General features: G+C 41.9%; 2 protein-coding genes across 2 annotated transcripts in view; both read left to right on the top strand.

Annotated features, from left to right (window-relative positions):
- LOC109925187 (glutathione S-transferase theta-3-like) overlaps positions 1 to 8,844 on the top strand; it is a 47,982-nt gene extending 39,138 nt beyond the window's left edge. Inside the window, exon 5 of the mRNA XM_048611657.1 lies at positions 8,219 to 8,844. Coding sequence (XP_048467614.1) covers positions 8,219 to 8,341 — 123 coding nt within the window. The 3' untranslated portion in view covers positions 8,342 to 8,844. The remainder of the gene's footprint in view (positions 1 to 8,218) is intronic.
- Positions 8,845 to 10,292: 1,448 nt separating this feature from the next.
- ddt (D-dopachrome tautomerase) lies at positions 10,293 to 19,472 on the top strand. The gene is made up of 3 exons (XM_020515548.2): positions 10,293 to 10,494; positions 16,572 to 16,747; positions 19,262 to 19,472. The coding sequence occupies exons 1-3, from the start codon at positions 10,387 to 10,389 to the stop codon at positions 19,332 to 19,334; spliced, it is 357 nt and encodes a 118-aa protein (XP_020371137.1). The 5' UTR covers positions 10,293 to 10,386; the 3' UTR covers positions 19,335 to 19,472.
- Positions 19,473 to 23,076: the final 3,604 nt, after the last annotated feature.

The following is a 23,076-nucleotide window of genomic DNA, read 5'->3' as shown; positions in this document are numbered from 1 at the left end:
CCTCCCCACCATCCCTATTCTACCAACCACCACCTTTTCTACTTTCTAAAAGTCAATAATCCTTGAACAGATAGACAGATAGCAATTCAAGAAGGCAGTTTATCACCACCTTCTCCAGGGCAAGTAGATGGGTGAAGCCACCTGAAGATGAGGTATCAACCTGGCGAAGCCACCAAACAGGACTACTTGCATGCCAAACAATGAAAGCAGCAAATGATAGACAGAGCTGTGCGATCCCACACCAACAGATCAGATCTAAGCTCTACAGTCCTGCCACATCCACTTGTAAATGGTGATGGACAATTAAACAACTCACTGGAGGAGGCTCCACAAATATCCCCATCCTCAATGGTGGAAGAGCTCAGCACATCGGTGTAAGATAAGGTTGAAATTTTTGCAGCAATCTTCAGCCAGAAGTGCCGAGTGGATGTTCCATCTCAGCCTCCTGCAAAGGTCCCCAGCAACAGAAATGCCACCGTGGGGCCATGGAGGGGCTCCTGGCAGCAATGACCACCTCCTCCCCACATCAACAGCATTGCCTGCCCTTACCCCCAACTGTCCCCCTTCCTTGGGGTACCTGGTTGGCCCCAAAGCCCCGACAGATCCCACTTACCCTGCTAATGGGGGTCCTTCTTCCAGCAAGTGGCTTCTGCTCAATAAATTGTCTGTTGCTGATAGATTGTGACTCCAGCTTCCAGTGGTTGTGTAAAAAAGGTCCGCCTTCTGCTTTCGGGCCCAGCAGTGAGCACTGAACTCAATGCAATATTTCAGGTCAATGACTTTTCATAAACATCACTTAACAAGTGATGTTTTAAAATGTATTCAATCTGTTCAGACACATTTCTGGAGCAGGTGGGACTTGAATTGTGGCCTTCTGGCCCAGAGGTAGGGACACTACCACTGCACTTCCTTTTCCTAGCTGTTATCAGTTTGTCCAGCAATTTCTGCTTTTGTTTTAGATTTACAGCATCCATAGTTCTTTGTTTTAGTGTAGGGAGATACCACTGTGGCCCACAGTGAGTTTCCTATCAACAAACTAATTTGATACAGTTATAGCAACGGGGTTGAGGTATGAGATATTATTGTGAAGTTGCATAGAGTATTTGATGTTTGTAAAATGATAGGGAGGGGAAGGGTGCATGGTCCCTTTAAAAGATGATGTGTTTTTTTAGGATTAAAAGCAGTGTCTGCAGGCAGCAGCAGATGCACAGAGAGTTCTTGAAAGTGAAACATTGCGTCAAATGGCTATACTGTCAGCAGCTAAAGCAGAATTTTTACCAAGACAACAGGTTTTTGAATTTAGCCAATTAATTTAAACCAGGCCCTACAGACTAAAAAACAATTAAATTTAAACCTGATGGTTTTGACAACCTAGGACCAATCCTATTGAAAGAAATTGATAGGCCAATAAGGGTATAAAAGAGGGCATTCAAAAATTGGTGTGAGAATCAATTGTCATCCACCAAGAGAACAGCTCTCAGCTATAAAAGAAAGAATCACTGGTTTTCACAGTATTCTCTAAGCTCCCAGAAAACCATCATCTAAACTAAAGGCATACGGCATGCTTTCATTCATCGGAGGGGCTATTGAGTACAAGAGTTGGCAGGTCATGTTACAGTTGTATAGGACTTTGGTTCGACTATATTTGGAATACTGCGTACAGTTCTGGTCGCCACATTACCAAAAGGATGTGGATGCTTTGGAGAGGGTGCAGAGGAGGTTCACCAGGATGTTGCCTGGTATGGAGAGCGCTAGCTATGAAGAGAGGTTGAGTAGATTAGGATTATTTACATTAGAAAGACGGAGGTTGACGGGGACCTGATTGAGGTCTACAAAATTATGAGAGGTATAGACAGGGTGGATAGCAAGAAGCTTTTTCCCAGAGTGGGGGACTCAATTACTAGGGATCACGATTTCAAGGTGAGACGGGAAAAGTTTAAGGGAGATATGCATGGAAAGTTCTTTACGCAGAGGGTGGTGGGTGCCTGGAACGCGCTGCCAGCGGAGGTGGTAGAGGCGGGCACAATAGCAATATTTAATATGTATCTAGACAGATACATGAATGGGCAGGGAGCAGAGGGATACAGATCCTTGGAAAATAGGCGACAGGTTTAGATAGAGGATCTGGATCGGCGCAGGTTTGGAGGGCCGAAGGGCCTGTTCCTGTGCTGTAATTTTCTTTGTTCTTTTGTTCTTTGTTCTAAAGATACTGCAGCACTCTTAGCTAATATTCCTGACACAAGAATTCAACAGAGAAAGGCATTCCTGGCTGAGGATCAGCGGAGAGTGCGTGGAGCATTCTGGAAGACATATCCTACTTGTAATTTTGAGAGACTAAGTTTTAATTTATTTTTCTTATTACTTTGGTTTATATAAGTGGGACTTGTATTTATTAGAACAGCATATCATTAGAATTTTGTTTATTCGGGAACAGTTAGTAGTTAAGGGGGAATTGTTTAGTTTGTTAATAGATCTGTTAATTTGTTCACTGATAGATTTAGATAAATAAATTGTTATTTGTTGATAATAGAGTGAGTGAAAGGATTTTATTTTATTTAACCACTCCTTTATAACAGACTTGGGAGGGCATGTTATACCATTTTCTTTAACAGATTACAAGGTGAGGTGAACTTCTCTGGATGTTTCAACTTTATTATCTGCATTGAAGGTACCAAAAACATTTTCATCTTGCACTTTATAGACATGGCTACTAGATTTAGTCAGTCAACAATAATATTATATAGTAAGGAGAAAAGAGAAATAGGGGACAAAGTATTGGAGAAATAGATAAGGACAGTCCACTGAATGAATGCAGACTGAATGAGACTTCAATCTGGTATAGTATTTGCTACTCACAATGCCATGTCCTCTATATTGAAGGTACCAAACACAGACTGGGTAACACTGCTCCATCTATAACAATGACCCCAACCTTCCAGTTATTTTCCATTTCAATAAACTATCACGGTCTCAGACTTGCATCTCCATCCTAGCCCTGCTGCAGTGTTCCAAAAAAGCACAACTTAAGCTCAAGGAACTGCACCTCGTTTTCCATTTAGACAAGTCACAACCTTCAGGCCTCAACACTGTGTCAAACAAATTCAGATCATAAACACTATCCTCCTTTTTGGTTACACCCCCCTTCCCCAATCTCCCATCCAGGGACATTAATTAGTGAGGCCTCTTCTGGAGTACTGTGTGCAGTTCTGGTTATAGGAAGGATATTATTAAACTGGAGCTGGTTAAGAAATGATTTACCAGAATGTAACTGAAAATAGAGGGTTTGTGTTAAAAAAAGTCGGCTGGGACTTTTTCACTAAAGCCTTGGATGTTGAGGGGTGACCTTATGGAGCTTTACAAAATCATGAGGGGCATAGATGAGGTGAATAGCAAAGGCCTTTTCCCTAAGGTGGTGGATTTCAAAACGAGGAGGCATATTTTTAAGGTGAGAGGAGAAAGATTTAGAAAGGACACAAGAGGCAATTTTTTTACACCCATGTGTGGAATGAACTGCCAGAAGGAGTGGTGGATACAGGTACAGTTACAACGTTTAAGACATTTGAATAAATACATAAATAGGAAAGGTTTGAAGGGAGATAGTAGGAACTGCAGATGCTGGAGAATCCGAGACAACAAGGTGCAGAGCTGGATGAACACAGCAGGTCTAGGCCCGAAATGTCAGCCTTCCTGCTCCTATGATGCTGCTTGGCCTGCTGTGTTCATCCAGCTCTGCACCTTGTTGTCAAGGTTTGGAGGGATATGGGCTAAATGCAGGCAAGTGGGACTGGTTTAGTTTGGGAACCTGGTTGGCATGGACTGGTTGCAGTGAAGGGCCTATTTCTGTGCTGTATGACTCTATGACTGTCTTGTTTGCATGGGTTTATTTCCAGCAGAGTTCACCTATCTTCTAACGTTTCACATCTACTGTTAGCGTCTATACCACACTTCAATTGCTCCTTTACAACCATTAACACTCCCTTTTGTCCTTTGCTCTGGCCACAACACAATCAGTTCCACTCACAACTCCCCACCCTTTTGTCAACAGCATAAAACCATTATATTTCAGTACCCTTCAGTTCTGAAGCAGTCACTGGACTTGAAATGTAAATCCTGTTTCTCTCTCCACAGGGAGATGATCTGAGTTTCTCCATTTTATTTTGGACAGGGACCTGGCAGTGAGCACTGCCTAATTTCCTCACTGACACCAAGGGTCGGGGTGGGGAGTTTGAAAAGAATGAATTTATGGATATGTGTAAAAATATGAACTCTGTGGTAATTACCATCCCCTTAGTTATAGTGTGTATGAAAGAAATCATAAGGTGATAAATGGGATATTTCCTAAAATCTAGCACGCCAATTATTTTTTGGGAGAAATCCAAAAATTCCTTCAGTAATGGGTGATTAGTATCCAGTTGGGGAAAGGACTATAATCAATTCCACTTTTTCTGAGCACTTGAATGCCCTGCATGCGGGGAGAAGGGCATTAAGGGGGTGAGGTTTCAAAGAAAATTCTCTTAGGGCATTATATATGGTCGTCAAATATACATTTTAACCCAGGGAACATGGCATATGAGAAGGGTAGAAAGAATGGAAAGGTCCAGGTAAGAATACAGATAGTCATGGTGAATCAGGAATTTTACAGTATGGCAGACAAACTTTAGGGTGCATTTTCAAAGTCAATAGGCACTGATTACAAACTTACAGAATCCAAACAAGTCACAGAAAGTGATGAGGTGCCATTCAATTCACATATGCATAAATTGGACAGCTATGAGAACCAGGTTACGAGAGATGAAGGGACTGAAAGGGATCCTCTTCGGAGGGTCAGTGCAGTCTTGATGGGCTGAATGGCCTCTTTCTGCCCTGGATGATTTGATGATTTGATGATTTCCCCCACTGCAGGAAAAGTGATCTTCTTAGCTCTTTTAGAAACATAATCCTGGGAATGTAGGTCAACAAATCAAAAGCTACATTTTTGCAGGGTGAAAAATTTCACATGGAAATGTTTTGAAAACCACTGAAAGCAGTGGGTCATACAGAGGGAAGATGTGGAGATTAAACAAGTGGGTTTATGGGTGGCATGATGCATCAAGGCATGGTATTGCTCACTTTGGACTGAATTGCTGAACATAGATTGCATTTATCTTAAAGCAAACCCAGCAATGTTTAACACAAAGAGAAATTGACAGGCATCTTTATGACGCATGTTGACAAATTTTAGTGGAGTGACTCTATGGAATTTGGAAGTAGCCAAACATTGCTTGTATGTATTCAAAAGTTCTTCTTTAAACAGAGGGTCTTCTGTTAATAAAGCAAGTAGTTAGGCATGTGGTAACAAGAACTGTTGATGCCAGAAATCTGAAACAAAAACAGAAATTGCTGAAGAAACTCTGCAGGTCTGGTTTCATTTGTGGAGTTCTGAAGAAAGGTTACTGGTCCTGAAACATTAAATCTGCTTTCTCTCCACAGATGCTGCCAAACTTGCTGAGTTTCTCCAGCACTTCCTGTTTCTGTTAGGCAGGTTATCTGAGTTGATTGGTTACTAAATTAACGTTTCATTAAAAAGTTGGAATGCCTAAAGTTGAATATGTTGAAGTTTGAGTGATTTGAAAGATTACTCCATATGCACATGTACATCGTAGGTCAGCATAGAATCATAGGATCCCTACAGTGTGGAAACAGGCCCTTTGGCCCAACAAGTCCACACCGATCCTCAGAGCATCCCACCCCCCCTATAACCCACCTAGTCTACACATCCCTGAACACTATGGGCAATTTCCCATGGCCAATCCACCTAACCTGCACATCTTTGGACTGTGGGAGGAAACCCACGCAGACACGGGGAGAATGTGCAAACTCCACACAGACAGTTGCCCGAGGGTGGAATCGAACCCAGTTCCCTGGTGCTGTGAGGCAGCAGTGCTAACCACGGAGCCACCGTGTTTCAGTAACTGAAAAATTACTGAAGATGAATTTGGGGAAAATGAGGGAATTTGGGCCTAACAAAGAGGGCTGGCATAATTAGGGACTAAAGTTATTGTTTTAACTTAAAAGCCAATAAAAAACACGAGGATAAAGCAAATATTTTCCTCATCATTACAGAGGCAAATGCTTTCGAGATAAAGATAACTTCACACCTCATCACCAAAGATGGGAACGTAACAATACATTCATATCTAGCAAAATATTATACTGTTCGGAAGCTTAGTATGCTCAGTGTCAATGCTAGTGTGTGCATAATAATAGTGTTACTGTAAAAACATCAGCACTGTGTACACATTTGTACTAAAGTGCGTAACAGCCATGCTAATTTCAACAATGTCATTGTGAAGAAGGTTTGTCCGATTATAACAGCATCCATGCTTGCATAAACAACATCTATGTAAATAAGAAAAACATTGTGTGCCTATGCACATTGAAAGATTTGGGATGTTTTAATGCAATTTCTACAGGAATTGAAGAACTGGATTTCTCATACGGCAGAATTTGACAAATCATTTTAACAGCGAAAGCTGGAATGCAACAATATTGTTACTCAAAATGTTCAGCAGGAAAAGCTATAGCTGCCTCGCTAGTCCCCGAGAGACCATGGCAGCAGGAGAAAAATGCTTTCTTTCTCACAGAGAGAGAGAGAGAGGTGCAGGAGGATGGAAACTTACTGGGAGGTTTGTTTTGGCTGCAGGTAGATTGAAGGACTGCTTAACCCTGCAAAAGGTGGGGGGTGGGGAGGGAAGATTGAAGTCAGCTGGGAAGGGAAGGCACCTGCACATTTAAGGAAAAAAGATGCAGTCAAGAATGTCCCTTGAGACAAAGTTTGTGATCACTTTTCTTTGCATTCAGGCTCCCCTTTTACAGCAATATTATTTTTAGCTGGGAAAACGGTTCTATCAATTAATGACTGGTAGTGAGACCACGATACACAGAATAAACTAGCTCCAGCAAAAACAGGGATTTATGCCTCAGTACCAGAGATATCAGAACCAGTTAGAGAAAGCAGGTATATTCACAGAACATTGAGGAGAAACTGCCTAAGTGCACCTTGAACACTCTCGAATCACCCAATCAAAGTTTGTGAATCGAGTCGGAGGGAACTGAGTAGTTGGAAGGAGTTGGAAGAAAACTCTCGAAAGCAATTTGATTTCTGACCAGGAACCATAAATCACAACCAGAATCACTGAACATTTAAAAGAAAAACAGGGGGTCATACTGAACTACCAACTAAAGAAAACTTCCAGCAGTCTGAAAATCACTGGAGGAGGGAAGGCTGGTGAAATAGCATTGGAAAACATTGGAAGTGAAGTTCAACATCTTGCCAATATTCCCAGAAAATGGGAACAGTCACTGTGTGGTTGCTCATGGGCCAGAGGCATTTCACTGGCATCCATACAGGCCTCAGCTCAGTTTCTCTATTGAGTCAGCCATCCAAAGGCTTTCCAATGAAGGACAGGGTGGCACTGGGCTTTTTGTTCCTGGAAATGGGGAATCCAAAACCCATGGAAGGGCTTCTTCACAGCAATAGTAACCATGCCTGCTCACCCCTTGGACCCATTGACCCCAAAATTGCCATTGGAGGGTACATGGTCCCTCACTCCCAATTACTGCTTGCTCCCCAGACATCAAAAAAAAGATTCCCACTTACGCATTGAGGATGCCTCAACATGGAGGTGCCCACTCCTTCTCCCAGCTGCTTGGGCAATCACCTTCAGTGGGAGGCAGTACTGAGGCTGTCAATTCATCAGCCTCAGTTTGCGCATGCAGTGGTGAGTCACCATCCTTAATCAGATGGCAAAATTGGCACCATACACTTAAGTGACCATTACCAGTAAAACCAACCCCAAGGTCCAGTTTATCCACCAGCCAATCTCAGACCCTGCTTAGAGTCCTAGCAATGGTCTTCACTGCCACTATTTAAGAAAGGTGGTCAGGAAAAGCCAGGGAACTATAGACCGGTGAGCCTGACTCCAATGGTGGGTAAGTTGTTGGAAGAGACTCTGAGAGACAGGATTTATGTGTATTTGGAAAGGCAAGGACTAATTGGGGGTAGTCAACATAGCTTTCTGAGTGGGAACTTGCATATCACTAACTTGATTGAGATTTTTGAAGAAATGACAGAGAAGATTGATGAAGACAGAGCAGTAGACGTTGTCTATATAGACTTCAGCAAGGCATTCGACAAGATTCTGTATGGTAGACTAATGTTTCTTTTCTTCAATCCCAGCCTCAGCACAGACCCAGTGAGGCATTCTCTCTGCCCTGCCCAGCCCAGCCTGTGATGGTCTCTCAGTACAGTCTCTCTGCTTGGCGTGATGGTCCCTCAGCCTGGCCTTTCGGCTTGGCGTGATGGTCTCTCGGTACAGCCTCTCTGCTTGGCGTGATGGTCTCTCAGCCTGGCCTCTCGGCTTGGCGTGATGGTCTCTCAGTATAGCCTCTCGGCTTGGTGTGATGGTCTCTCAGTACAGCCTCTCGGCTTGGTGTGATGGTCTCTCAGTACAGTCTCTCGGCTTGGCGTGGCTGTGTCTGCGCTTGGCAGTATCTTGGCTCGGCGTGCAGGTGGGTCCTACCCGGGCATGTTCTGGTGGCAGCAGGAGGAAATTGGGGAGGTGGCAGCTTCAGCAGCAGTGATGGAAAATAGCCTAATGCAGGAAGAGCGGGCACCCGATACTGCAGTGGCATCACTGAGAACAGCCTGCTGAGATCTCCTGGAGAGCGAGTTAAACGGAGGCACTCATCAAAGACTGTTGAACTTTTGCCTTTGTTCCTTTGTTTTTTCTATTTTATGTTAGGAAGGACTTTGATGTTAAATATTACCTTGTTTCTTTATTTTTCTACTTGTTCTGTGAAAGTAATGCTTACCATTTTTTTAAACCTTTGTATCTTTTACTACTTTGTACCCAAGTTTTTTGTACTTAAGTACCTTTGACCTTAAGATGGTGCAATGTGCGGCAGCATTATACACTTTTCATTGCACTGCTGTACTTGAGTGGACGTGACAATAACATCTAAAAAAAACTGGACCAGATCAGTTTAGGATGTCTGGTTGGCATGGAGTTGGATTGAAGAGTCTATTGCTGTGCTGTATATGAGTCAGTATTGGGACCTTTGCATTTCCTGAGTTGTATTAATGATTTAGATCTTGGCATGCAGGGACAATTGCATACTTTGCAGATGATACAAAACTTGGCAGCATTGTAAAGTATGGGAAGGGCAATGTAGAATTTATAAGGATGTCGAAAAGTTGGTGGTGTGGGCAGATAGGTGGCAGATGAAGTTCAATGCAGGGAAGTGTGAGGTGATCCATGTGACAATAAAGGATATTCTGATTCTGATACATTTTGGTTAGAAGAACATGGACAAAGAATACAAAATAAGTGGTACAATCCTAAAGGGAGTGCAGGAGCAGAGGGACTGCATGTATATGTGCACAAATCATTGAAGGTGGCAGGACAGAGAGTGAGAACAGTTAATGAAATGCACAGTATCCTGGACTTTATTGATTGGTGCCATAGAGTACAACAGCAAGTATGCTATAGTGAACTTGTACAAGACACTTGTCAGACCTCAGCTGGAGTTTTTTTGGGTGCTGTACCATAGGAAGGACGTGAATGCATTAGATACGGTACACTGAGGTTTACTAGATGGTTCCAGGAATGAGAAACTTCAGTTATGAGGATAGACTGGAGAGGTTGGGATTATTCTCCTTGGACAGAAGAAGGATGAGAGCATGAGGGGACTTGGATAGAGTAGGTAGGGAGAAACTGTTCCTGCTTGTCAACAGACCAAGAATAGGAGGGCACAGATTTAAGGTGATTTGCAAAAGTAGTAAGTGTGATGTGAGGAAAAATAAACTTTTTCACACTGGTGGCTTGGGAAATGTGGTGAAGGCAGTTTAATTGAAGCATTGAAGAGCGTATTAGATGATTATTTAAATAGAAAAATGCCCAAGGGTATGGGGAAAAGGCATAGGTTTGGAATTAAGTGGTATGCTCCACACATGGTCTCCCTCCTGCATCGTAACAGTTGTGTTATAATCATAAATGGAATCAACCACAGAACTGAAAGGGAGTGATTTGTTCCCGCATTTTAATATGACTTTGGAACAGCTACAAAGAATGTTTTGCGTAAAGCAAATGTCGGGGGTAAAGGTGAGGTGAGAAGAATATTTTTCAGCTACTGGAATGTCTGCTAGAAAAAAGAGAACAGAAAATACCGGGGGATACTGAGCAGCCCTGGCAACGTGTGGGAATGTGACAGCTCAAACTGTAGGGTTTTGTGACCTTGCACCAGAACTGGGCCATAGCTTTAGCTCCGCCTTTTCTCCTGTAGACTTCCCGGTCTGAGTGTACTCATTCCTCTTTGTAACAGTGGGATTGCGGCCGTTGTGTGAAAATGCCCTTCCTTGAGCTGCAGAGTAACCTGCCGGCAAGCCAGTTCTCCGAAGAACTGCTGAACAAGCTGTGCTGTACGGCTGCAAGGATCCTGGACAAACCCAAGGAGGTGGGTGCACGGTTATAGGGACTGGTCGGGGGGAGAGAGAGCGCTGCACTGTATACATGAAACTACCTCTCCGCACTTCACACCCTTTCTGCACATCGCTCCAGCCTAACTTTACCACCAAAACTATGATTTCTTTAAACCAGAGTCAGGGCCGAAGCAAGAATTTGTGTTCGTATTCGACTGGCGGCGTATTTAAAACATCTTTGGTACTACAGCCTGGATCTCTGATGCTAATCGTAGAATCCCTACAGCGTGGAAGCAGGCCATTCGGCCCATCGAGTCCACACCGACCCCCTGAAGAGCATCCCACCCAGACTCACCCCCCCACCTCTATATCTCTGCATTTCCCATGGCTAACCCACCTAGCCTGTACATCCCTGGACACTATGGGTAATTTCCCATGGCCAATCCAACCTAACCTGCACATCTTTGGACTGTGGGAGGAAACTGGAGCACCCGGAGGAAACCCATACAGACACAGGGAGAATGTGCAAACCCCACACAGGCAGTTGCCCAAGGGTGGAATGGAACCCGGGTCCCTGGTCCTGTGAGGCACCAGCTAACCACGGCACCCTAATGCTGGCAGAACAAGCAAACCAGACAGAGATCGTGACAAAGTTTGAGAATGGGTTAGATGATTACCTAGACATGTCAAGAGGGAAATTAGTTCTTGGGCATTGTACAGGAGTCAACTAAGATCTGGATTCTAGGTCCTAGAGAATCAACACTGGCTGGGTTTTTGTTAGCCCACTACAAAGTGTACATTCTCTTCCCTGTAAAAGACAGCCACACCGCTTAGTTAATTAAGTACAGTCCAAAGACCATGGTGCAGGTTAACAGAAAATAAGCTTCAGTAAATACTTTTTAATCCAAGTGTGACGAGGGAACATTTAGTGTTTAACTTGATAAAATGGCAATAGTTATCAACATGAAGAACTGCTAAGTGGCTCACTCACATGCTTTCAGGTGATAGCTTGTGAGAAAGCTCCCAGCCCCATTGTGATACTCTAAATACCTTCAAGTCAGATCACACAGAGAAACAGGAACCTCCTCTATCAGCACCAGTTCTCTGTAAGTCTTCCTGGTTGAAAGATTAGAGTATTGTGTCTGTTACTAAGGATTAGAACTGTAGAAGTTTACACAGAACAACAGCATCCATATGTTGGCCACGACAATTTATTTGCATATCACCATATCACAGGGAAGACCAATAAAAGCACGCCAGAATTTGAAATTCAGTTTGAGGAGAAGAAACTTGAGTCTCACACTAGTGTTCTGTTGTTAAACAATGGACATGTGGATAGATCTGGCCCTAGTGAACTGGGCAGAAAGACTAAAAGGTAGGAAAATTGATGAACAGTGGCAGACACTCAAGGAGATATTCAATTCCTCCAAATTAAAAGATATTCCAGAGAGGAAGAAAGATTTTAAGTTGGTGAAAAACTATTCATGTGCTAAGCAAGGAAGTTAAAGATAACATAAGGGCAAAAAAAATTGATCACTGGCAGGCTGGAGGATTGAGAAACTTTTAAAGATCAACAAAGAGTTACTAAAAAAAAAGTAGTTAAAAAGTGAAGGTTAATTATGAAAGAAGACTCACAGAAAGTATAAAAACAATAACAAAAACTTCAATAACTATATAAAAAGGAAGAGAGTAGCTAAAACGAATGCTGGTGTCTTATAGGATGACACTGGGGAGTTGATATGAGGGAATGCAGAAATGGCAGAGATACTAAATCAAGCTATTTCCTCATTTTTCATGGTGGAGGACACTGAAACCATCCCAACAGTAAAAGATAATGCAGAGGCTTGAGGAACTTAAAAACAATTGATATAACTGCGGTAAAAAATACTGCAAACTATAGAGACTGAAGATAGACAATTTAAGGTTCTTGTGAACATTTGTAGCTCGGATTGTGGATGAGGCTGTTGACTTGCTCGCTGAGCTGACATTTCATCACCATGCTAGACATGTCATGAAACAACCCAACTTAACAGGCTGGATCATATACATTCCAAGCAGAGTAGAACAACATCGCTTCATTGGAGCCCATACTGATGAAATTACCTAGCATGGTGATGAAACATCTGTGTGATAACCAGCCAGCTCAGTGAGCAAGTCAACGAACTGAAGATAGACTAGTCCCCAGATGGCCTACATCCTAGGATCTCAAAGAAAGTGGCAGCAGATGTAGTGGATTCTTTGGTTATAGTATTGAAAATTCCCTGGATTCTGATAAAGTTCTGGTGGATTGGAAAAGTGCCAATATAATGCCCTTATTCAAAAAGGGAAGGAGCAGAAGCAAGAAACTACAGACCAATTAGTTTAATATCTGTCATTGCAATACAGTAAGAATCCGTTATTAAGGAAGTAGTAATAGGAGGTCATGTGGAAATACAAATACAATCCATCAAAGTCAACATGGTTTTATGACGGCTATGTTGTGTTTGACTGATCTGATACAGTTCTTCAAAGATGTAACAAGTAATATGAATAATGTGGGCCCTGTAGATGTATACCTGGACTTTGAAAAGACATTTGATAAGGTGCCACGCAAAATGTTAATACGTAAGGCAAGACCACATGGGGTTGGCGTTAGTATGTTATCTTGAATAAAGGATCGGCTAACCAACAGAAAGCTGAGAGTCAGGATAAATAAATCTTTTCTGGTTGACAAGATGTAACCAGGTCCTTGGGATCTAACTTTTTACAATTTATATTAATTACTTGGATATACGATAGCCAAATTTGCAGATGACGCTAAAATAGGTGGGAAAGTAAGTTACAATGAAGTAAGAAATTTACAAATGGACATGGATAGGTTAGGTGAATGGACCAAAATTTGGCAGGTGGAGTTTAATGTGGATAAGTGTGAGGTTATCCATTGTGGCCAGAAGACTAAAAAGACAACTTATTATCTAAATGGAGAGAAACTTGAAAATGCTTCAGTGTAGAGGGATCTGGGTGTCCTTGTGCATGATTTGCAGAAAGCTAGTATTCGGGTACAGCAGCAAATAAAGAGGACAAATTGAACTTCGGCATTATTGCTATAGGAATGGAGCATAAAAGTAGGGAAGTACTATAATTGTACAAGGTATTGGTGACACTGTGGTAGAGTTAGGGTTGGTATTACTGGAGTATTGCATATAAGTGTTCCCCTTACTTGAAGAAGGATATAATTGTATTTGAGATAGTAAGAACTGCCGATGCTGGAGTCAGAGATAACACAGTGTGGAGCTGGAGGAACACAGCAGGCCAGGCAGCATCAGAGGAGCAGGAAAGCAGATGTATCGGCTCGGGACTCTTCTTCAGAAATGGGGGAGGGGGAAGAGAGCTCAGAAATAAACAGAGAGAAGAGGGGTGGGACTGGGGAAGGTAGGTGGGATAGTGATAGGTGATAGGCAATGGTGGGGTTGGAGGAGCGGATAGGTGGGAGAGAAGATGGACAGGTTATGTCAGGTCAAGGAGGCGGGGATGAAAGGGAGGGTTGGTCATGGGATGAGGCCAAGGGTGGGGAGATTTTGAAACTGGGAAAGTCCACATTTAGGCCATTGGGCTGTAGGCTGTATTGGAGACAGTTCAGAGAAAGTTCCTTAGATTAATTCCAGACATGAAAGGCTTGTCTTATGAGGAGAGGTAGAGCCATTTAGATCTATACTTGCTAGAGTTTAGAAAGATGAGATCTAATTGAGATATAAGGTTGTTATTGTCCTACTGGACCATACGGCAGCTCTCTCAGAGAGAAACAACTGGTGGTTTAACCTGAGGGTCACCAACCTGAGGTTGAGAAGGAGAGTCCTTCACGGTAACCTTGGCAAGTATGGGAATTGAACCACATTGTTGGCATCACTCTGCATCAGCCATCCAGCCCACTGAGCTAACTGACCCCCAGCCGAGGTATATAACATGCTAAAGGGGATTAACAAAGTAGATGCAGACCAGATGTTTCCCTTTTGGGACAATCTAGAATGGGAGGCCATAGTTTTAGGATTAAAGTTGACGGATTTAAAACAGAGATGAGGAAAAATTACTTCTCTCAAAGGGCCGTGAATCTGTTGAAATCACTACCCCAGAATGTGGTGGGCACCTGACACTGAAAGGAAGAGATAGACAGATTTTTAATTAATAATGGGTTACACGGTTATGGGGAGTGGGCCGGAAAGTGGAGTTGAAGACAAGAGGAAATCAGCCATGGTCATATTAAGTGGTGAAGCAGAACCCAGAGATTGAATGCCCTACTCCTGCTCCTAATTCTTATGTAACAATGACTTGGGGTACTTCACAGAAAGGCAATCAGACAGAATTGTGAGTCACACCAAAGGAGAGGGGATGATCCAATGCTTGGACAGAGAGTTGGGTTTATATGGTGCCTTAAAGGAGGCAAGGAAGTGGCATTTGTGGGAGTTTAGGTGGGGGTGTTGCCAGTATGGGAACTACGTGATTAAAGGTACGGTTATCAGCATTGGGTAAAGAGATGGGAGCGACTCTCGCAGCCAGAATTCTAAGAACACCGTTTCCACAGAATTATCGAACTAAAGGAGAGGTTAGAGAGAGATGAAAACAAAGAACATGTGGGATTTAAACGCGAAGGTTCAGCATTTTATATTGGAAGCATGGAAAAACAAAGAGCCCATGTAAACCAACGCCTGTTACATCAAACTGCATTAGAAACCTTTATCAAATCTCCTCTTAGCCCCTGCTGTTCTGGCAAAAGTTTTAAGAATCTTGTGTTCTCACTCATGACCATCTCTGCCATCTGTGTAATCATTCCAGTGAAGTTATACTGGGGTATGTTGTCTATGTCTGCTTTGTAATGCACCCAAAGGTGTGGTCAAGCTGGTCTCAAACCATATTAACAATGTCCCTTTCAACTTTGTACGTGTCCAATATGCTACAAGCTTAACCTGCACTGGGAATTTTGTGTCTCTGGAAAAGAGATGAAGTGTAATCAATTTGCACTTCTCAGAATGATCCTGGTGTTTACATGTTGCCATATATGGTAGTGCCATATACCACAGAATCACCCACCTCCCCCTCCAATACTGACAGACAAGCTTGGAAATTCTGGAATTCTCCTCCCTTCCTAACTCCTTCCTCTTTTTAAACAACAACTTATATTTCACCTTTAACTAATAAAGTGACCCATGGTGTTTTGCCAGAATATTATGAAACAAAATATGACTCGAAGCCACAATAGGACATTATGTTCGATAGGCAAAACCTTGATCAAAAAGCAGGGTTTGAAAGAAGGCAAGTGAGATAGAGAGATTTGGGAAGGGAATTATAGGGAACTCTGTTTTCTCTCTACAGATGCTGCCAGATCTGCTGAGTTTCTCCAGCAATGTCTGTTTTTTTTGTGTTTCAGATCTCCAGCATTTTCAGTTCTTGGTTTTATTTTGGATAAACGCCTGACAATTTTGGGATTGAGGGGTCAGAAGAGGTGGAGCTGTCTAAATTCTGCATACACGTGGAAACTGGCACCACCTTTTTGGAAGATAATGCCAAGGGACTGTATGTGGATGGGAAACAGGAAGGGCACAAGGATTGATCCTTGGGAGAAGCTGAAGTCACTCTGTGGGAATGGGAGGAAAAGCCACTCTGGCTATAATTAGAAAAGACTGGAACTAGACTAGTGCAGTCCCATGCAGCTGGACAATGGTGGAGAGGCATTAGAGAAGGAGAGAGGTGCCTACTGCTTTAAAGGTAAGTATCTTGAGAAAGAGGCGGAGGAATGGTTTGTCTTTGTCACATAGGATGTCATTTGTGACATAACTAAGAGCCATTTCTGTACTGCGGCAGGGTGAGAAACCTGATTGGAGCAATTCAAACATGAGTACCAGGTCAGGTGGGCACAAAAAAAGGAGGCAAATTTGGGAAGGAAAGAGGGAATGGAGTTGGGGCAGAAATTTGCAAAAACAGAGATAGTGACAGCAGATTTGAAGGAGAGAGGGATATACCTGAGCCCTGTTAACAATATTAACTAACATGGAAGCCAGGAAGGAAAGTGAGGTGGTGAGAGTAGTTTAAGATCCTCTTTAAAATATTATTCCTGAAACAAAGTTTTTTCTGCTTACAGAGAATTAACATGAGTGTGAAACCAGGCCTGTTAATGGCCATTGGAGGCAGCACAGCCCCCTGTGCCCAACTGGTTGTGTCTTCCATTGGTGTGGTGGGCACAGCTGAGCAGAACAAGCAACACAGTGCCAAGTTCTTTGAGTTTCTCACACAAGAACTGGGTCTAGCCCCAGACAGGTAAGTGTGAGGGTTCAGAGTCTTGTGGTAGAGATCACATCTGTGCTTCCGGTGGTAGCCCTCTCTCATCTCTGCGGCATGGGATGTGGTGTTATTCAAGGTGCTGACCTTGCATTTTTATAGGGCCTGTCACAACCTCAGGGCCCAAACCACTTTGCAGCCAAAGAAGTACTTTTAAACTGTGGTCGCTGTTATAATGCAGAGAACATGGATGCAAATTTACACTTTGCAAACCCCCACAAACAGCAAATGTGATACACACTGAGGCTCCATCTGCCCTCTTAGATGAATGTAAAAGATCTCAAAGAGTTATTTTAAAGAAAAATGATTATTCTGAGGAACCAATACAATACTTATCTCCAAGGTTCTTGAGTAGATTTGTAGCTCGGGTTGTGGATGTTGTGGTTGGTTGGCTAGCCGAGCTGGTTCATTAGTTCACAGATGTTTCATTACCCAGTTGGATAACATCATCAGTGCAGCCTCCGATGAACACAACAGCGTTACCCAGCAGGGTAATGAAACATCTGTGAACTAACGAACCAGCTCGGAAAGTGAACCAACCACAACAATATTTACCTACCAACCACGATCCCCAGATCATCTGGTTTTTATTATGTCATTGTTTGTGGGAGCTTGCTGTGTAAACTGTGGTATTTTCCAGAACAACAGACATCAAAAGTACTTCAAAATGTTCAGCTATTACTTGAGGATGTGAAAGGCACTAAATAAATGCAAAGGAAAACAAAGTGCTAGAGAAACTCAGCAGGTATGGCAGTATCAGTACAGAGAAAACCAGAGTTAATGTTTCAAGTTCAATAACCCTTTGTCAGAACATTCTAAATGTGAAATGTAAGGTACATGACTGTATAACAGGAAGGGAAGAGACAGGAGAGACTATGAATTGTAAGTTTACAAGAAATTAGGTAATTTTTGATGAAAGATGATAGTTTAAGACAAAAGAAAGGAGACAAGTGTTGTGGTGCAGATTCATTTTGAAATTACAATCTAGTCAAAAAGAACATTGATCAAGTCCCCAAGAACATTTGAAAAATACTCTATATTCCTCTAAACCACCTGAAGACATTTACTTTGATTAAAAAGTAGATCTTGATTTCTTCAGAATCTCTGTGCTCAGTTAATGTAAAGTCGTAAATGAGGTCACCTGATAACAACATATTTGAGCACTGTTTTCATATTCAATGCCATAATGCACCGATTTGAATCAAGGATACACATCGAACACTGGATCAACTGTCGTTGGCCATTCATCCCCATAATCTGTTCCTCCAATCAGTTACATCATCATTAATCTGTACCTTAACTCCAAAACTTTGACTGCTTATCTCTTTTAATAATCTTAATTACCTCCAATTAGATCACCCATTGATCAAGGGAATGGAAACAGGTTATATTGCTCTGTTTAACCTCTACCATATTTCCCAGTGGTAATTCAGATATCTTCAATATCAAGCTTACTACATTAGTAGGATTCACTTTGTGTTCCCAGTTTGTAACAAACTGCAGGGGCATCAAAAGGCAGGGTTTCATTTCACTCATGGTCTGTAACCAGGATACATTTTCTCAGTGATTGTAGGAACTGGATGAACACATTTCTGAAGAAGGGTCTAGGCCCAAAACGTCAGCCTTCCTGCTCTTCTGATGCTGCTTGGCCCGCTGTGTTCATCCAGCTCTACACCTTGTTATCTTACATTTTCTCAGTTCAGCCTTTTACATACAGATTGGCAGTGTCGCATGAAAAATCACTAGTGTGTATCTGTAGCGTAAGGTGTGGGACTTATTGAAGCATGCATGACATTATTTCTTTTGGCACTGAAAATTCTGATTTAATTGGAGATTTTGGCTTTGCCAACTATCTGAATGCAGTGCGCTTGGTTTTTTTCACTTTCAATACCACATCCTTGAATCCATGTCACACAGCAATCAAGGTTAAAACATTTTAATCTAAAGCACTGACAACTAGAATGCCCAGGAAAGAGAGCAGCCCCATGGAAGCTTATGCTAGGGTCCAAAGGAGCAAACTGTCGAGAGAAATTTGGTCATTAATAGCAATCCAACTGATGCTGCACCAGGAATCAGCTAATTGACAAACCAAGGTTCAAAACTGAGGTGTAATCAGTTTTTGCAGCTGTGATACTTGACTGAAACATGTGAGTTCATGAGTGGAGAAGTTACATTGTTAATTTATCTTTATCCATCCATATAACTCCAATCATGTAAGTCAAGTAACTGTTTTAATTCTGCTTTATTGGAGACAGTACATTTGGAGGTTTTGAAGGGCTGTTGCTCATGCATCCCAAATATGCACGTAAAACCTGTTTTTAAAAGCTTGGGAAATCACACTGAATGGGAATGTTGATTTGAATTTTGTATATATTCCATGAGGCTTCATACTATTATCCCAGGCATTTGGCAATGATAAGCCTAATTGATAATAATTAAGTGTTTCATAACTATAATTTGCTGCATATTAACCTTTCAATTATTTCTTTCCAGGATCCTGATTCTATTTTACCCAATAGAGAAGTGGCAGATAGGGAAAAATGGGACTGTCATGACTTTTCTGTAAACAAACTTTGGACTGAAGTCTTGTGTGTTGACACATACATGTTTGTCCTACCATGCCTACCAGTCTTGTACTACCAGTTGTGTTCTTGAATGCAGTACTACAGTACCTAACATTAAACAATTCCAGTGATGCAGTGAACTTTAATCTTGACACTAATTCAATGCAAAATGATTCAGAAGTAAAGAAATGAATTTGGAGTCACAGAAATCAGCTCCTCTCCCAATATTAGAAGAATCCTTGGGTTAGAGAGTGAGTTCTGGACAACAATTACTGATCTCCAGCTATCAAGTGAGAACAGTTGCAAGGCTCTGTAATATATCTGTAGATATTAGTGGATAAGGATCGCAATATAAATACGATGATGGCCAATCAGCTAAAGTCCATTACTTAGTATCTGTTGTGCTTTTGACTAGCACGAATACATTGGAGTCCATTGTGCAGAAATCATTGCCTTGCATGCTGGTTTCAACAAAATACTCTCATTTGTAGAAATATGTAAGGTAATCCATGAACAAAAAAGGGAGGAAATGGCTGGGGGAAAATTGTTACTCACATGAAGAGAACGTAGAGATACTAGGAAACTGCCGTCTTGGGTCACATCAAGTTTTCAGAGGTTAACCCCAATTAACTACCTTAGTGGCACTGCAACTGGACAGCTGATGTGCCCTGACAACATTCCAGTGGAGTACTATGCAGAACTAGCTGTGCCCTAACCAAGCTGTTCCAGTACACTTACATTGATGGCCCATATCCAGCACTGTGGAAAATTTCCCTGGTACATCTTGTTCACAAAGGGCAAGTCAAATGCAATCCAACCAATTACCACACCACAGTCAACGCTCACTCATCAGTGAAGTGATGTAAGTGGTCATCATTAGTACTATCAAGAGGCACTTGCTCAGCAATAACCTGTTCACTAATGTTCAGAGTTTGGGTTCTGCCAGCACCCCTCAGCTCCTGACATCATTACCCTTGATTTATACATGGACACTCCAAACTCCAGAGGGGAGGTGAGAGTGACTGCCCTCGACATCAAGCCAGCACATGACTAAGTGTGTCACAGCTTTCCAAGGTCGGATTTGGTCAAATGTGACATCAAAAAGCCTAGCAAAACTGAAACCAAAAAGGCAATGGTTGTGGTTGTTGGAAGTCAATATTCTCAGTCACATGGCAATGCTGCAGGAGGCTAATGGAACATTCTCCACTGCAGCTTCAGCTACAGACAGGAAACTCAACCATCACGATGAAGCAGCCCATTCAACTGCCACTCTGTTGATTACCTTAAACATTCATTCCCTGTACATGGTGGTAGCAGTGTGTCCTATCTACAAGATACCCTGCAATAACTCATCAAGGCTTCTTCAACAGTACCTTTGTGCAAACTCTACCAACAAGAAGGACAAGGGGAGAAGTTGTAGGGTACACCAAACTTGCAAGTTCCCACCAAGCCACACACCATCCTGACTTGGAAGTATATCACCATTTCTTCACTGTCGCTGAGTCAAAATCCTGAAACGCTCTCCATAACAGCACCATGGGTGTACTTATGTCACATGGCCTGCAGCAGTTCAAAAAGGCAGCTCACTACCACCTTCTCAAGGGTAATTAGGGATGGACAATAAATGTTGGCCCATATCCCATTAACGAATTCAAAGAAAACTTTTCTTTGTACATCAGAAAAATAGTAACAAGGCTGAGACTAAACTTTCTTATGCAATCTTTTTGAGAAATTAAGGACTGAAGAGTAACATGGCACATTTTTGGAACACCTAAAGCTGACTTTGAGGACATTTGAGTCATTAGAAATTTGGACATGTGCACATCATATTCAGGTACATGGGTCAGCATAGTATGTAGCTTAAAATATTGCAGCCCTAACAAAATAGACTGCTATAATTAAGAACAGAAATTATACATTTGGCTGAAAGTGAATAAAATAAGAGATGAAGATATAGTCAGATATTTTCCTGATCATAATAGGACTTGAAATGGTGTCTAATTAATGTTTCCCACAAGACCCTAGTGCTGTTAAGTATTCTGGACTCATATAATGGCACGGCGAGGCATAGAATTGCAGAGAGTTGCATTCCCTGAAAGGAAGCAGTGTTGAATGAGACTGTTGTGGATTATATCCTCAAAATAAGGAGAAATTCTTGTCATTGTGTGTATGCTGCAAATTTAAAAGTCAATCTTAGAGACACATTTGTTGGAGGCCTAAAGAACACACCTTTGGGGAAAAAGCAATAAGCTGTTGTGGGAGAGAGGTCTTACCCTGGATAAAGCAGAAAAGGATTGTAAGGGAGTTCTTTTTCTGAGCTGACAGATTTCAGCAAGTTCCAGGTCATAGCAGCCAGGTTCTCAAACTGAGGAGCAGAAATGTAGATCTTCCTATTGCCGTGATAGTTACTGACCACTTAAGTGTCCATTTCCAGTCAAAGTGGGAAAGGCTGTGGGAAGATCAGTCACATCCAGATACCATGTGGGGATAGAGGAACCAGCAATGCTTCAGGTCATGGCAAAGCTTCACATTGCAGCAATGCATTAGATTAAAACCAAATTTAAAGCAAATATTGAAGTAAGGAAATCCTCAAATATACATATGACGGATGGAAACAGAAATTGATGTTAACAAGCAGGAGGACACTGAGTAAGAACACCAACTCATTGAAGACGAGAGCAATAGGGTTGATCATAAAATACCAACAAACACTGTAGAAGTAGAAATCAGACAATTACAATTGCAGTGTGTCTGTTATCTGTGAAGGAATGTACAAGAATTCACTTAGTCACATTCTCTTGCTCAAAACAGCTATGAATTTGACACGTCATTCCAAGAACAGAATTCCCCAGTTAGGTCAAGTTGTCATTAGGGTGGGATATGATGGTACATCCTATTTATTATATTGGTTATAGTAGGAGGGAGCAATGTTTGCCTGATGAGAAAGAATTAGCTCAAGTAGATACAGTTAAAATTGGCTGAGTTACTTACAGTAGCAATCAGTCAAAGTACCTGTGTCATTGAGGAAGTGCCAAGAGAGCGCAAAGTTTTCTTCAAGCAAAGACCGCATGAAAAGTACCAGTCATCACAATATTAAATGTTGTTAAATCAGCAGGACCAGTGACATGGGATTTCATAGGTGGCAATCATACTTGTTAGCAAGTCATTGCTGATGACAACACCCTGTGAATTTCATTATATACACAATTGCCAGAGGAATTAGTGAGGCAACTCAGTGAAGCCTGTGCTATTCAGTATCGTTCTCAATGTGCAGAAGCATTCCACCCACAGTAACGAACTGACTCTGTTGCAAGGCCATGACTTAAGGAACTTAACAGTCATTATTTCCACTGAGGTTTATAGAGAGCTTGTTAGAGAGGAATTTCATTAAGAGCACAGAGAGAAAATCCATAAGAAACAATAGCCAAAACATTTATTTGGTATCCAAAGGTAGACAAAGATATTTAAGAATTGCTGAAAAGTTGTGTCTCAGAATAAGAAATGATCCACTTATTCCAGTCCATGGTGAAACACAAGGAAATCATAGGAACGAGTACATGTTGAGTACATTTGAGATAGAAGGGAAGAATATATTGTTTTGGTCAATAGCTACAGCAAGTAGATAAATGTTGAAAGTTAATACCAAAGAGCTAAAGTTACTGAGATTTTGAGAAGCTATTTAGTGATTTATGGGTTGCTGGAGATGCTGATGTCAGACAATGGCTCACAGTTTACATCAGAAGA

Source organism: Rhincodon typus, chromosome 24 (genome assembly GCF_021869965.1).
Source record: "Rhincodon typus isolate 14 chromosome 24, sRhiTyp1.1, whole genome shotgun sequence".
In the NCBI taxonomy this organism is placed as follows: Eukaryota; Metazoa; Chordata; class Chondrichthyes; order Orectolobiformes; family Rhincodontidae; genus Rhincodon; species Rhincodon typus.
The sequence above is the reverse complement of the archived record's forward strand: the minus strand, read 5'-3'. Positions and strand labels throughout refer to the sequence as shown.